General features: G+C 38.9%; 2 protein-coding genes across 3 annotated transcripts in view; both read left to right on the top strand.

Moving 5' to 3' along the window:
• Positions 1-15,277, top strand: part of LOC311277667 (uncharacterized protein) — a 164,367-nt gene that overhangs the window by 82,614 nt on the left and 66,476 nt on the right. The gene's annotated exons all lie outside the window — the stretch shown is intronic.
• The window catches only part of LOC311277699 (uncharacterized protein), a 55,375-nt gene that overhangs the window by 29,954 nt on the left and 10,144 nt on the right, over positions 1-15,277 (top strand). For both annotated transcript variants that reach the window (XR_014625308.1, XM_084388083.1), the window contains exons 10-16: positions 1,849-1,926; positions 2,281-2,349; positions 5,719-5,823; positions 5,964-6,041; positions 10,307-10,375; positions 10,605-10,700; positions 10,937-11,035. Coding sequence is in view for 1 of the 2 variants with exons in the window: in XM_084388083.1 (XP_084244209.1) it covers positions 1,849-1,926; positions 2,281-2,349; positions 5,719-5,823; positions 5,964-6,041; positions 10,307-10,375; positions 10,605-10,700; positions 10,937-11,035 (594 nt within the window). In the remaining variant the exon portion in view is untranslated. The remainder of the gene's footprint in view (positions 1-1,848; positions 1,927-2,280; positions 2,350-5,718; positions 5,824-5,963; positions 6,042-10,306; positions 10,376-10,604; positions 10,701-10,936; positions 11,036-15,277) is intronic.

The raw sequence follows: 15,277 nt of genomic DNA, 5'->3' as shown, positions 1-15,277 counted from the left end.
TGAAGAACACCTGCTGTTAACAAGCAGAATCACTGAAGGAAAGAGAAACACAAGAACTACTTCCAGCCACAACCTTGGATGAAATCAACTGAAGATAAAATACATCAAATCTCTCAAGATCTGATTAAACAACTCCACAAACAGCATTACCAGCTTCACTTATTAGTAACCAGACTGACTTTATTTCTGTCAGACATCTACAGAAAAGAATTAAGAAGAGGTTTAGATGTTGATTACTTATTTGAAAGTAATAGTTTGATTTGATGTTACCATTGTGGCGATCAGTGTGTGCTTTAGTCAGGCTCTTGACTTTTTAACATTAGTTTTTCTCTGGCAGCTGTGTCTGTTTGTTATGGTGAGAAAAGCAAGAGAAAATATAATCAGATGCTGTAAGCTGATTGATAGTAAGAATATAATCATCATATATTGGCTTAACTCATTGATATTATGTGGGAGGTTTATATGGGTAGTATCAGTTATTAATTCTGTTTTATTGTTGTGATTCTACAGCAAGGGCATAATATCATTTAATCAGAACATCAAATGATTTTTAACACACCATTTACATATTTTGGGCTCATTGGGATATTTATTCGCACACAGACATCAAGAATCAACATATGAATCTCAACAATGGTGACATGCTTCATGCTGCAATGCATTCTGGGAGCCATGGAGTATGATGCACTCAGAATGCATTGCACTATGAAGCATGTCACCATTGTTGAGATTCATATGCTGAAATCGTTTGATGTTCTGATTAAATTATATTATCCCCTTGCTGTAGAATCACAACAATAAAACAGAATTAATAACATACTACCCGTATAAACCTCCCACATAATATCAATGAGTTAAGCCAATATATGATGATTATATTCTTATCATCAATCAGCTTACAGCATCTGATTATATTTTCTCTTGCTGTTCTCGCCATAACAAACAGACACAGCTGCCAGAGAAAAACTAATGTTAAAAAGTCAAGAGCCTGACTAAAGCACACACTGATCGCCACAATGGTAACATCAAATCAAACTATTACTTTAAAATAAATAATCAACATCTAAGCCTCTTCTTAATTCTCAATAAGAATTTCTGAAGACGTCTGACAGAAATAAAGTCAGTCTGGTTACTAATAAGTGAAGCTGGTAATGCTGTTTGTGGAGTTGTTTAATCAGATCTTGAGAGATTTAATGTATTTTATCTTCAGTTGATTTCATCCAAGACTGTGGCTGAAAGTATGTGTTTCTCTTTCCTTCAGTGATTCTGCTTGTTAACAGCAGGTGTTCTTCACTAGTACAAAATCATTATTTAATTACTTAATTATCTCATTACCTCCAACACTGATTAAGTGTTACATTAAACAGCCTGTACTGTGCACACTAAGCAGTGTTCATTTCATCTGGGCAAATCCATGTGGGGCCTACATGGAAACTGGGTGCAAAACTGGCTGGGTCCCAGTTAGCTAGCCCAGGTCAAACCCATTTGGGCCCCACATGGCTCTGCTGGCTGGGAGGTTCAGATTTGTCAGATGAACTGTGATGAGACTTTCAGGTTTCATGAGAATAGAAAAGTACTTGACATCATGTGACTGAGCCAAACATTAAGCCTTACAGACATTTAGCCCGATCTGTCATCAGACCTCAGTGTTCCTCAGATAGATGATTCAGATAGTCAGTGCTCACTGTGGTTCGGAAAGCTTTCCCAAAAGAAAGAAGTGTTTAAACATTACAAAATGAACAACCAAGCAGAACAAGAGAGAAAGAGCAGGTGCAGTACAGTTCAAGTAGTTGGAATCCTATAATTCATTCTTCCATTCATGCTTGTTTCTCTCTTTTTCTTTTTTAGTTTTTTGTGGGGTGAATTTTTACTTGTCTTTGTCACAATTGTTCCAGTTGATCTTCTCATTTAGACTTCCCTCTCTAGGTAACACCTGCATACTGATTCCTTCATAATTCATTACAGTGATATACAACATGTAGTTTTAAATTCCACCTGTTTAATTCCACCTGTTTTTTTGTGTAAAAATCCTGTTGATTATAATTCAGCCAATTTCAGCTCGACATAGAAAAGCTTGTAAAAGGACATGCTGACATTAATGTGAAAACTGAATTAAGTCATTAAGAGCTCCATAAGAAAACCACTAGACTCTTATTTCAGAAATTTAACATTTATGTTTAAGATCTTTTGAGCAATCCTATGTATTTTAGCTACATATTATTGACTATTGTTTTTGTTTTGTTTTTATGGGAAAATAATAGACGTATTCTCTTATTTTAGGATTTTTTTTTATACCATTTGTTCCACCACTACTGTTGCTCTTCATGCTATTTTTTACCAACATCAAATGTAAGTACAAGCTGAAATACATTGATTGTTGTATTTGTATAGATGTGGGAAGAGTAAATCCCATAATTATATTCCTCTATTTGTGAATTTGTAATTTTGATACTGTATGAATTTATACATAATTTATTTGCTAAAGCATGATTTAAAGTCAGCATGAAACGGGAGTTGCTATTGACACTACTGTGACATGTTTTGAGTAAAATTGAGGTTATCTAAAAAAAAAGTACAAAAATTGAGGGACTTTATCCATTGGTTGTTGATATTGTGATAAGTGAGCAGTGTGTAACTGAATGGAGGCAAATCTGATAGTGAGTGGCTTAACTGAATGATTGGCCTTTTATATGTCATAGACGTCAAGTGAATCCTATCATGAGATGAAGTTATTGTAATGCTTAGTTTCACAGAAGATGAAGACGATGATACAATAACAAAAGATTTAATACAATACTTAGAATAAACAGCCAACATACGAAACAGCGTGCTAACATGAACAATACCAGACAACTGAAGAGTGAACAAGGAGGAGTGAACAAACTTACATACATGGTGACGATGACAAAATAACGATCAGCTGTGATGATTAGTGTTAGTTTCCATGGTAACTGATGAGTGGCGGCAAATGAGAACAAGGAACACGTGACGAATGAAAACGTCTCGGTTACGTATGTAACCCTCGTTCCCTGAGTAGGAGACGTTACGTCGGATGACGACGAATGGGGTTTCGCTTAGAAATCCTATCATCTTCGAGTATATAAAACGAGCCAATAGCAAAGAAATGCCATGGGTCTGCGGAATTTGCATAGTGTAACTCTGCCCCACCCTGGGAGTGTATAAGGAAGTACGCTGGCAACATGCAGATATGTCTTCGCTGAGGAGCCGAGACTGAACTCAGGCGTTTCCAGCGGTACAGCGGAAGTGGCAGGGAGACGTAACGTCTCCGTTCCCTACTCAGGGAACGAGGGTTACATACGTAACCGAGACGTTCCCTTTCGTTGTCACTCCGAGTTACGTCGGATGACGACGAATGGGGTTCCCAGTGTAATCACGCCACCTCTCGACTGTCTTCCAGTGCCCTGCGTAAGTCTGAGCTCCCTGTCGTGAGACTAGCACGGACGAAGGAGTCCTACTTAACACAGGAATACCAAGGTACACTGGGAGGCATATCTCAGTGGAAATATGCAATCATGCCCAACCCGAAGGGGGGGACTTGGAATACACATATGACCCTGAAGGGCTGGAATAACATACGGAATAACACTGGGGTGTCCAGCTGCAGGTGGAATATTTAAACCCCAGGGGTGGCAAGGTGGCTTGCCAAGGGAAAGACACATGCTCAAAGAGGCTTACAGTGGAATACACATGTGGGGGTCACCCGGAGGGGGAACCATGCACATGGAGGCACCTGGCCAAGCGCGAAAGCTGCCGGTGGCATAACTCTGGCATTGACGTCGTCAGTGCTGGAGGAGACTCAGGGCTTATTAGGCTCACCTGAGGAGAATATCGCACGTATCCCGTCCGTGGAGAGGAATGGCGAGCAAGCGAAGACACCTGAGCAGAATCTATTACCGGCTAATTGAAGCGATTACATGAGAAGAAACTGGCTCCACTCGGAGATTGTAGAATCTCGCGAATGTGTTAGGTGTCGCCCAGCCTGCAGCTCTGCAGATGTCTGTTAGCGAGGCGCCATGCACTAGAGCCCAAGAGGATGCCACACTCCGAGTGGAGTGGGCCGTCACACCAAGGGGGCACGGTCGACCTTGCTGCTGGTATGCCAAAGCAATGGCGTCCACTATCCAGTGAGACAAACTTTGCTTGGAGAGAGCCTTTCCCTTCAGCTTCCCACCATGACAGACAAAGAGCTGGTCTGAGGTCCTGAAACACTGCGTTCTGTCGACGTAGGTGCGGGGGCACGGTGATTAGCCGCGTCCTCCCAGAGGAGGCCAGGGGAGGACCAGCGTCCCACGGGGGCGTGCTCTGGCAGAGAACTGGCGACAGAGGGGGACGAGAGTGGCGAGGCTCGTGAGCGGCGCGCACTGTCATCCGGACACTCTGTGTGCTCAGAGATGGGGAAGTGAGTTCTTTCTTTAACCACATTAGGGTGCTGCCCGTCATGGGACGAGCAGCGGGGTGGGGAAAACCAAGGATTCTCCCCCGGCCCTCCACCGGGGGAAGGAGCGGCCCTGCTACCGTCTCCTGGGAAGAACTCAACGCCATCTCTGAGCAGCCCGTCTCAGGAGCGCCGCTTGGCCTGGCGTTTAGCGGGGCACGGGGCGGGAGAGGGCTGTGGCGCCTTCCTACGACGTCCTCCACTGGCCGTCGGGGCAGGACGTGTTTGAGAGCCTCAGTCTGCTTCTGGGCGATCGAGAACTGCTGGGCAAAGTCCTCAACCGCCGCGCCGAAGAGGCCAGCCTGGGATATGGGAGTGTCGAGGAACCGGGTCCGCTCGGCCTCACGCATATCGGCCAGGTTGAGCCACAGATGTCTCTCCTGGACCACGCAAGTGGACATCACCTGACCCAGGGAGCGTGCGGTCACCTTCGTCGCTCGGAGAGCAAGGTCGGTGGCGGCACGCAGCTCATCAAAGAGCGCTGGGTCAGTCCTCCCCCGCCAGCCCCGCAGCCTTCGCCACAAGGGTGGAAGAGAACCTACAGGCCTTGGAGGGGTGCTTAGGGTCGCCACGGGAAGAAGCACTCTGAGGACACAGTTGCATCGCAACAGAGCGTTCAACCTGGGGAACCCCAGTGTACCCTTTGGCGGCCGCCTGATCGAGAGGAGGCAGGGCGGAGGAGGTCGCTGAGCGATCACGAGAAGACAATGGTGCCTTCCAGGACTCATCCACAAACGCTGCCTTAGCGTGCTCAATACCCAGACACACAAGACAGCGATTGTGCCCATCAGAGTCAGAAATGAGAAGACCGCAACCAGAAGTGCACGGGCGAGGCATCTTTAAAAAGACGTGCCGCGTGCAAGCTCTTTTAGAAAGGAGATTTCTCCACAAATGCTGAAGCGACCAGGGAGAGAACACACAAACACTGGCAAATCACTGCACAGATAAACAGGGAATGTGCACTCGCTGGAACTCGCTGTCACACCAACACTTTGAGAGAGGCTCGTCTCGAAGAGAAATGAAGAGATGAATGACAACGAAAGGGAACTAGCAGAACACAACAGTGACAGTTATGACATTTTTTAGTAAGATTACAAGGTAAAAAAAAAAACCGTAAAGAAATGCACAGATGAATTGATCATTTATACAGATTATAAGTATAGTGTCAAATTTGATTTCAGGCCGATTATTCTCAGATTTGTATCAGATTTATGTGACCTGTAAAAGTTTATGAATTCAGAAGATCATGTTTTCATTCACAGGTCTCCACCGAAAATGGATAACATCATTGTGTATGACAACAACACTTTTCCTAGATATCTTCCTTGTGATTTATATTCATCTAACCATATTGGAAAAGGAGAAAGGTATGCTACTTTATTTTATTTTAAATTTGTCTGCTTTTATGCAAGGACAAATATTTTTTGTAAGGTTTACATTTATAATACACTAAAATAATTGTTTTGTAAGAGATGTGCTGATCAGAAGTGCTTTATTTAATCAACAGAGTACTTGGGATGGACATGCGTCATTGTATTTATTGAAGTTCTGAAGATAATGGCTGTCTATGAAAACAGTGTGACAGGTATTATACATCACTGACGTACAATGCTTACAGTGTCCTTTATTACCCCACACTGTAATTATAAAACAACATAAAAATATGGTGCTAAGAAATAGAAATTACCTTACTGTGTTGTTTGTATATAATAGTAGAAAAGTATATAATGTCTTATATATGCAAATTAATGCAATAAAAATGTATATGTTTACATTTACATTTATGCATTTGGCAGACGCTTTTATCCAAAGCGACTTACATTGCATTCAAGGTACACATTTTACATTTTTGTCAGTTCTTGCTTTCCCTGGGAATCGAACCCATGACCTTGGCGTTGCTAGCGCCAACGCTCTAAAATCTATAAATCATTATTCATATTATTATTATTATAAGAAAAAAAAAAAGTGATATAAAGCCGATATACCCTATAGACTACACTCAAAAAAAAAAATGTGTCTAAACATAAGATTTATGTATTTGAATTGCATAACAAATTCCCATGCATTTTGTTTACATAGTTTTAACATAAAATGAAATCAATAGTTGTATTTTAAAGTCACCATGATGGTGGTTAGCGTTTGCTTTAGTTGGGCTCTTGACCATTGACTCTTTAATATAACATTTTCTCTGGCTGCTATAATTATGTGTTTATAAAACACGTTTGTTACAGCAAAAAAGCCAAGAGAAAATGAGATCAAGTGATATTGGCTGTTTATTGATGAAGGTGTAATCATCATATTGTGGCCTGAATCACTTATCTTTTTCAGTGTCTAATGTGTCCCAGTGTCTTTGATTATTGGGGTTATATGATTTTGTTTTATTTATTATAGTAGCTGTGTGACCTGACAGCATTAGATCCAACAGTTAATCAAATAATATAAAGAATTTTAAAAACATTAAGTGCATTAAACTTTCTCTTTTTCTACATTATTACTTAGACATCAAGAATCAGTGTATGACTCTCAACCATGGTGACAATCAATGAAATGCTTCATACTGCATTGCATGCTGGGTACCATCAATCAAAACTCACCCATATCTCCCAGCATGCATTGCGGCATTAATAAATTATGCATCAGGATTTTTTGTATCTTTTGTCACCATTGTTGAGATTCATATGCTGTTTCTTGATGTCTGTGTGAGTCTAAGTAATGCCATAGATGAAAGGTTTTTGTGCACTAACTATAAAAAATAAATAAAAAAAGTATATTGTTTGATAAACAACACTGTTAGATTTCATGCTGTAAAATCAAATGGCTTCTGTTATGAATAAAACAATATTAAAAAGCATTAGACACTGAACAAGATCAGCGAATGAGGCAATTACATGATGATGACTTTGTTGTCATCATCATCAATTAACAGCCAATATCACCTGATCTCTTTTTCTCTTGGCTTTTTTGCTGTAACAAACGTGTTTCATAAACACATAATTATAGCAGCCAGAGAAAATGTTATATTAAAGAGTCAATGGTCAAGAGCCCAACTAAAGCAAACACTAACCACCATCATGGTGACTTTAAAATACAACTATTGATTTCATTCAAACGGAAATGAAATAAAGTCAGTCTGGTTAGTAATAAGTGAAGCTGGTAATAATGTTGTTTAGTCCTCCTCTGCTGAGATCTTCACAGATTTAATGTCTTCTTTTCTCTTCAGTTGATTTCATCTAAGGCTGTGTCTGAAGTCAGTTGTAGTTCTTGTTGTTTCTCTTTCCTTCAGTGATTCTGCTTGTTAACAGCAGGTGTTCATCAGTAATGATCAATCATCAGTTAATTATCTCATTAACTTCAACACCGCTTTAACTCTGTAGTGTGCACACATATGAACACTGAGCAGTGTTAATTTAACATGGGCGTTTTTCTGTGTACTATTACATAAATCTTACCTGTTTCATTTACATACGACTGACAAATATAAATCACATTCAGTTTATTAATACAATTACAAAAATCTTATCTGTTTCATTTAGATATGACTTAAAAATATGAATCACATTCAGATTATTGATTGGTTTATGTTAAAACTATGTAATCCAAATGCATGGGAATTTGTTATGCAATTCAAATACATAAATCTTATGTTTAGACACAATTTTTTTTTTGAGTGTGTCTGATGAACCTCGATTCCAAGCGTCATCTCAGGAATAAACAGGACACCGTTCATCATGTGTACAACGCCATCCCAATGCCGAGGTTTCATCATTTCATTTCATCATGCAGTGAAGCTGTTTATACTGTAATCGACAGGGACTAGAGAACTGGTTAGGGCAGAAAAAAAAAAAAAAACTGATTTCCTAATAAAAACCTGATCCAGATAACTCAGGACCTTAGACTGGGCCGTATGTTCACTTTCTAATGACAAGCTTTACAGAAATCCATGCATGCAAAGTAGGGCTGGGCGATTTAAATCGCGATATTGTTATGCGCATCTCGTCAGTAAAGCCGGTACCTTGATTTAGTAGTAAATCGCCATCACCTGCTTTCAGATGAAGCGGCATTTAGGGCTGAGGAGATAATTAAGTGATTAATTTAGTGATGATTGAGCATTATTGAAGACACCTGATGTTAACAAGCAGAATCACTGAAGAAGAAAATCACAAATTGTAAGTTACCATTAAGGTGATGGGTGTTTGCTTTAGTTGGGCTCTAGACCATTATATGTTTACTTTAATGTTTACTGTTGTTTGTCTGCTGTTATTGATTTATAACAGTTAAAAGAACAAAGTAAAATGTTATCTTATAGAGTTGGTTATGTTTTGACATAATCATACTGTGATCTGAAAAAGGAAACCTATTGAGATAGTTTGGTTTAACTTGTTAGCAGCAGTTTAGTGATTCTTCAGCCTATGGTTATCAGTACTTTACTTATAATTCAAAGTATTTAATAAACATTGTTCTGATCAAAAGACATTTCGGTAAATTCATTTAAAACACAGACATCAATAATCAGCCTGTGAATCTCAACAATGGTGACAATAATAAAGCATGTTGCAGTGGCTGCCACCAATCACAACTCATTAATGGCTCCCATCATGCATTGCGGTATGAATAAATTATGATCTGAATTGTCTATGTAATTTACTTTTCCTAATTGAATATTCTGCTCCTGACCATTGTTGAGATGCATAGATTGAATCTTGACATCTGTGTGTGCCTAAAAGAATGTTTCCTTCAGTGATTCTGCTTGTTATCATCAGGTGTCTTCAATAATGTTCAATCATCACTAAATTAATCACTTAATTATCTCATTAACTTAAACACTCTTGAGTGTGGACTCATACACTCCCAGGAGTGTTAATTTAACACTGGAGTTTGTGCTGTGTACAAAGAGCCGTAGTTAACTGACAAGCTGAGCCATATCGCATTAATTATTGCTGGCGACACGTCCGCGATATTAATGCGATATGGCTCAGCTTGTCAGTTAACTACGGCTCTTTGTAGTAAATGCCGCTCCATCTGAAAGCAGGTGATGGTGATTTACTACTAATCAAGGAACCGGCTTTACTGACGAGATACGCATGACAATATCACGATTTGCAAAGCTTATCTTATCATATTCCAAAAGACCCGAGGCTGTAATCACTCACTGCTGAATGTGCTTCACCTCAGCGCTGAGTACTAATGCCAATGTGACACTTCAGTTTTTGGTTCATTTTAATACATTTGCTAAGTAGTTACACGTCAAATTAAATGTGATAAAACGTAAAACAGTTTAGTATATAAGACTGCAAATATATTCTATTCAGTAATCAACAGCATTTTTTTTTACATTTTTCTCTTTAAAAGAGAAATTATTTCTGTAAATCCACTTTCCATATGCTGTATGTCTTCTCCATGTTCTGAGTATTTCTTGAGCATATTTAATTTTAATCATATTTTAAGCAATATTTAACAATAGTTCTTGAACATATTTTTATTTGTAAAAAATATTTAAAAGAGAGAAAAAAATGGTACTCTGGGTTCGGGCTCGGAGCCCTCCCCCCAGACAGCACGCCAAATACGCATTAAACTTCATCCCCTCTAATTGTATGTAAGTGTGAACTCGTGAACATTATTCATACTATATAATCAGTAACTGCCCAACACTGGGTACAATATTCTCTCCCTTTACCTTTTGATTGATTGATTGATTGATTGGTAGGCCATCTGTAAATGAGTCAATAAAAACATGTTGTTCTCACTGTATTTTGTTTTTAGTAGAACAGATATTATGGTCCCAGGATAAATCCATATTCTATTCGCATCCTTTTGGCTTTTGAATCAGATTTCAGTTTTGTTTTAACACAGAGGCAGAAAGTTCAGGAATCCAGAGCCGACGACAACAAACTGAGACAAGCCAACAAGGATCAAATACATGTAATTACTCACTGCTGACTCTTAATATGAATCCAAATTAAATGTGTGTGTATATATATATATATATATATATATATATATATATATATATAACTTTATTGTATTTATGCTCTATAATATTGCATTGACAAGAGATCAGTTTAATTAATGCAACTATTTGATTGTGTGTGTGTGTGTGTGTGTGTGTGTGTGTGTGTGTGTGTGTGTGTGTGTGCGTGCGTGTTTATAGTGCCTCTCTGTAATGAAATCATGTACATGTTTGGAGCAGTTGGTCTTGTTTTGTTGAACTCTGTTACACTGATAGCAGAACTGATCCTGAAAGCACGTAAGTACATATCTAAAATATTATATTACATTATAGAAATATTTGAACATTTTAACGTCACAGTTTTATCTAATTACACACACTAAAAAATAAAAAATAAAAATTCACACTGAAAATGAACCGAACACAGCAGGGTTACATTATACAACTACTAAAATGTGCTTTACTGTTTTGCTTTCAAATGTCCTGTGTATCTTCCTTTCTCTTCAATGTTATTCTATCATTTTAATTCGTAGAAAACGGTGAGCGCGTCTTGAAGGATCTGAGAGTCATTGTCTTCCCCTCTGAATGTGTTTTTGCCTTGTATTGGCTCAATTTACTTCTGCATCCTTACTGTAAGTATCTTTTTATTTTTTTAATTATTATTAGGGGTTTAAGTGTGTAGCACTGAAACCCAATTGCAATTGCTAAAATTTAAGGATCAGCATTCTCTCTGTTGGAAAATGTATTCCTTCATCGAAGCAAGACCAGGAGATGTTGGAATCGCGTTCAAACAGAAGTTATTATTTTATTGAGCGCTGCTGCAGTTCGTCCAACAATCTAACTCAAACATTATACATTGTAGGTTATATACCTTCCAAGGGGGAGGGACTTTTGGAGGTGGAGACAAAATTCAAACAAAGCATGCAAATGTAGGGATGATTTGATTCTATTAGGTGAAAACCGGTTAGGCAGGTTTTCTGGCTTGCTCAAGAGAAACAGGCCCAATCAGCATAACACTATCATTCAAATTGCATAGACGCTAGGGCTGGGCGATATATCGCACGATATTGTTATGCGCATCTCGTCAGTAAAGCCGGTTCCCTTGATTAGTAGTAAATCGCCATCACCTGCTTTCAGATGGAGCGGTGTTAAATTAACACTCCTGGGGCTGGGAGTGTATATGAGTCCACACGTGTAAAATGTTAAAATATGAGTGTTAAATTAACACTCAAGAGTGTTAAAGTTAATGAGATAATTAAGTGATTAATTTAGTGATGATTGAGCATTATTGAAGACACCTGATGTTAACAAGCAGAATTACTGAAGGAGAAAATCACAAATTGTAAGTTACCGTTATGGAGGATAGTGTTTGTTTTAGTTGGGCTCTTGACCCTTATATATTTACTTTAAATTTTACTGTTGTTTGTCTACTGTTGTTGATTTTATAACAGTTAAATGAACAAAGTAAAGTGTGATCTGATAGTGTTGGTTATGTTATGACATAATCATGCTGTGATCTGAAAAATGAAACTTATTGAGATAGTTTGGTGATTCTACAGCATATGATTATCAGTACTTTTCTTATAATCCAAAAGATTTAATAAACATTGTTCTGATCGTAAGACTTTTAAATGAATTTAATTAGAAACACAGACATCAATAATCAGCCTGTGAATCTCAACAATGGTGACAATAATAAAGCATGTTGCAGTGGCTGCCACCAATCACAACTCATTAATGGCTCCCATCATGCATTGCGGTATGAATAAATTATGATCTGAATTGTCTATGTAATTTACTTTTCCTAATTTAATATTCTGCTCGTCACCATTGTTGAGATGCATAGACTGAATCTTGACGTCTGTGTGTGCCTAAATTTTTTTTTAAACAACTTTAGAAATCCTTTATATTATATCAAAAATTCTTGGCATTTACGCAGAATCATAGTTATTCTGTAATCAACAACACAGATCTATGTCTGAAAGAAGGATATGAGTTCAGTGATCAAGTTCAAATGATGATTGTCATAATATAACCAACACCATCAGATCATTTTTCTCTTTGTTCATCTGGCAGTTATAACTCAGATACAGCAGCCAAACAAAATCTAAATATAAGGGTCAAGTGGCTCCATCTGAAAGCAGGTGATGGCGATTTACTACTAATCAAGGAACCGGCTTTACTGACGAGATGCGCATAACAATATCGTGCGATATATCGCCCAGCCCTAATAGACGCTAATCCCATCAGTCTGAGTGAAACTGGGACTCCAAGAGCCATGTAAGATATTTGTATTTGTAGTGATTCGTCCATTTAGCTCAAAGGAATTATTAATTAATTTATAGGGAATTCGAAAGAGTCACTTATTACAACCGAGCAAATGACTCGTTCGCGGTTCATTTGAACTGGCTGTAACTATCAACTCTGCAACGGATATAAATATCCGAACTATAGGGAAACACTATAGTTAGCAAGGTAACTTAGATCAGAAGTTTAAGACATTAAATTCGTAAGCACATAACACAAGTAATACTTCTCTTTAAAATACAAACAAGACTTTATTGATTATTCTAACACATAAAACTAATATCTAACACAAACACACGCACACACATTCATACGAGTTGCAGAAGGAAAAAGAGTAAGGAAAGATTAAGTTTTAAGAGTGAGTTTAAGAGTGAGATGATGAAATCCCAAGTTTCTATATGCACTTATAAGACATGACCTGGAACAAACCATCAATCATTAATTTAACCCTTCTATCGTTTCTTAGGTTATTAAATCTGTATCAAATACACCAGTTCAGCTTAAGAGTCTGGAGGCAGTACTTGCTTGTCTTTGCTTTTGAGGATTCCCTTTTGTTGCGTGAAAGGGGTTTTCCCGGTCCGTTCGTTGGCTGGTCTCCTTGTGCCTGATGTCTGGGGCGGCCAGTCACGTGGTGTGCTGGCGGAATGAAAGTCTTTGTTTGAAGCTGGCTTTGCAGAAGAAATGTGGATCGAAATCTTGTCGCAAAACTTAACTTAGAACCGAGACTCACAACGGAAAAGAAAGGAAACTAAGAAAATAAAGGAAATTGAGACGAGAGTAGATGATGGCTTGAATGAAGTTGTTTAACCCATGTTCTTCTGATCTTGATTTGGGTTCTTTCGTCTGCGCGTTTACATGGTTTAGTCTGGTTTAGATCTTCATCTCCCGCTGCATTTTTGGTTCTGCACCACACTTCTTGAGAGTGATAGCAGAGAGTTTCTTGAGCGAGAACACAGAGATAGAGCAGCACAGAGAGAGAGCGAGCTTTGTTTCGGGTCTAAGATTTTAAACTCAAAAGTTTGTCCAACCTCCAGGATGAGTTCTGGCCAATTAGACACTGGCTAAATTTAGGAGGTGGCATTCTTTTCAGTTCTGATCGTAAATTATCTTATCTGGGGGGGGGGGGGGGGTCTGTTCTCTAGCTCTTAAGCAGAGAGCACAGAGGCCACAGTTTAGACATCATTACTATTATAAGAATACGAAACATTTTACACAGATTTCAATCAAGCCATCTTTTGAATCACGAGCATACGGTCATGCTGACAGGATGCACGACACACTTTCATTCAAGCATCTAATAGTTATAACAATTACATTAATTATATGGGATCAAAACATATCTTATTAAAATATGCATATAAGTGGTAGAAACAACACAGGATTAGGTAGTTGCATGATTGTTTGATCATGAGTCCATTGAAAATTGTTCTTGAATGGTTTTATGTATTTTGATATGTAAAGTCTTTTTGGTGTGGAAAGTTTAGACATTCCAATCTGAGGTCATGGATAGTTCCTGCTGAAAAGAGGTTTTGTTCATCTCTCATGGGACCTTGGTCCTTAAGAAAGATGGGGTCTGTTAGTCGCAGGGGTCAGGTGACCTCTTGGTAGGGCCCTGAGCAGTACCATCTCTTGAACCGATCCGTCTTGCAAAACTATCAAACGTTGACCAATTCTTCCTTTAGTTAACCAATAAAAGTCTTTGGTTACAGACTCTCTGGAGCCTGGGTTATTTATGGCTCTGGGTTTGGTGATTTGTGATTGGAGTCTGGGATGTGAAGACTCTTTGTGGGATTATGTATGAACAAAATCACCTAAAAGCTTCAATTGTGTTTGGTTCATTCTCGTATGTGTTACAGCCATTAAAGACACTAAGGAGAAAACAGGAATTGCAACTTTGCTGAGCAGAATCATTTGTGTGATATCATCATCTTAACCTTAAAAGCTAAATACAATATTCTTTAACGTGATGTTATGTACGGAAGCATATTTGAAATAAAATCTTAAATTTGTTAAATTCTTAAATCTCCTAAAAGTGATCAGACAGAAACTTTGAAACTTTAAGGGCTGGTAGTTCTCACAGCGTCTACAACGTCACCAATGCTCGCCTGATCGGTCTAATAGTGGCATTACAGTTCCCTTTCGAAAGCTACAATCGATGCTGCGCTGCTCAGCGCATTGGGAACGTCTTTAGTCGTGACCAGCTGTAAATATATTGTGTGTAACACGTCGATAGAATTGACCCGGAGGTAATATAGCCTCGGTCGATGACGTCATTGGCGCGCACCCGCAACACAAGGCTATAAATAGACGCTCGCGAGCTATCTCTCACCCGAATTGGCATCTTCGATAAAGAAACCTACCCTCCCCACTAAACCCTGTCGTATAACATCATCTTTAGTGGGAAAAGCTGCAGGTCAGGCTGGTGCTGCGCTGCACACTATGGCAGTGTTACAGGCGTACCAGGCTGACCTGTTGAAGGATTTGAGTGCGGGCAGTACGATCGACGAAGAATCATTCGCTGAGCTTCGTCGTGCCACAGATCTGTCTCTCCGTGCGACCAAGCAGAC

This window comes from Rutilus rutilus, assembly GCF_951802725.1.
Source record: "Rutilus rutilus genome assembly, chromosome: 1".
Classification (NCBI taxonomy): Eukaryota; Metazoa; Chordata; class Actinopteri; order Cypriniformes; family Leuciscidae; genus Rutilus; species Rutilus rutilus.
The sequence above is the reverse complement of the archived record's forward strand: the minus strand, read 5'-3'. Positions and strand labels throughout refer to the sequence as shown.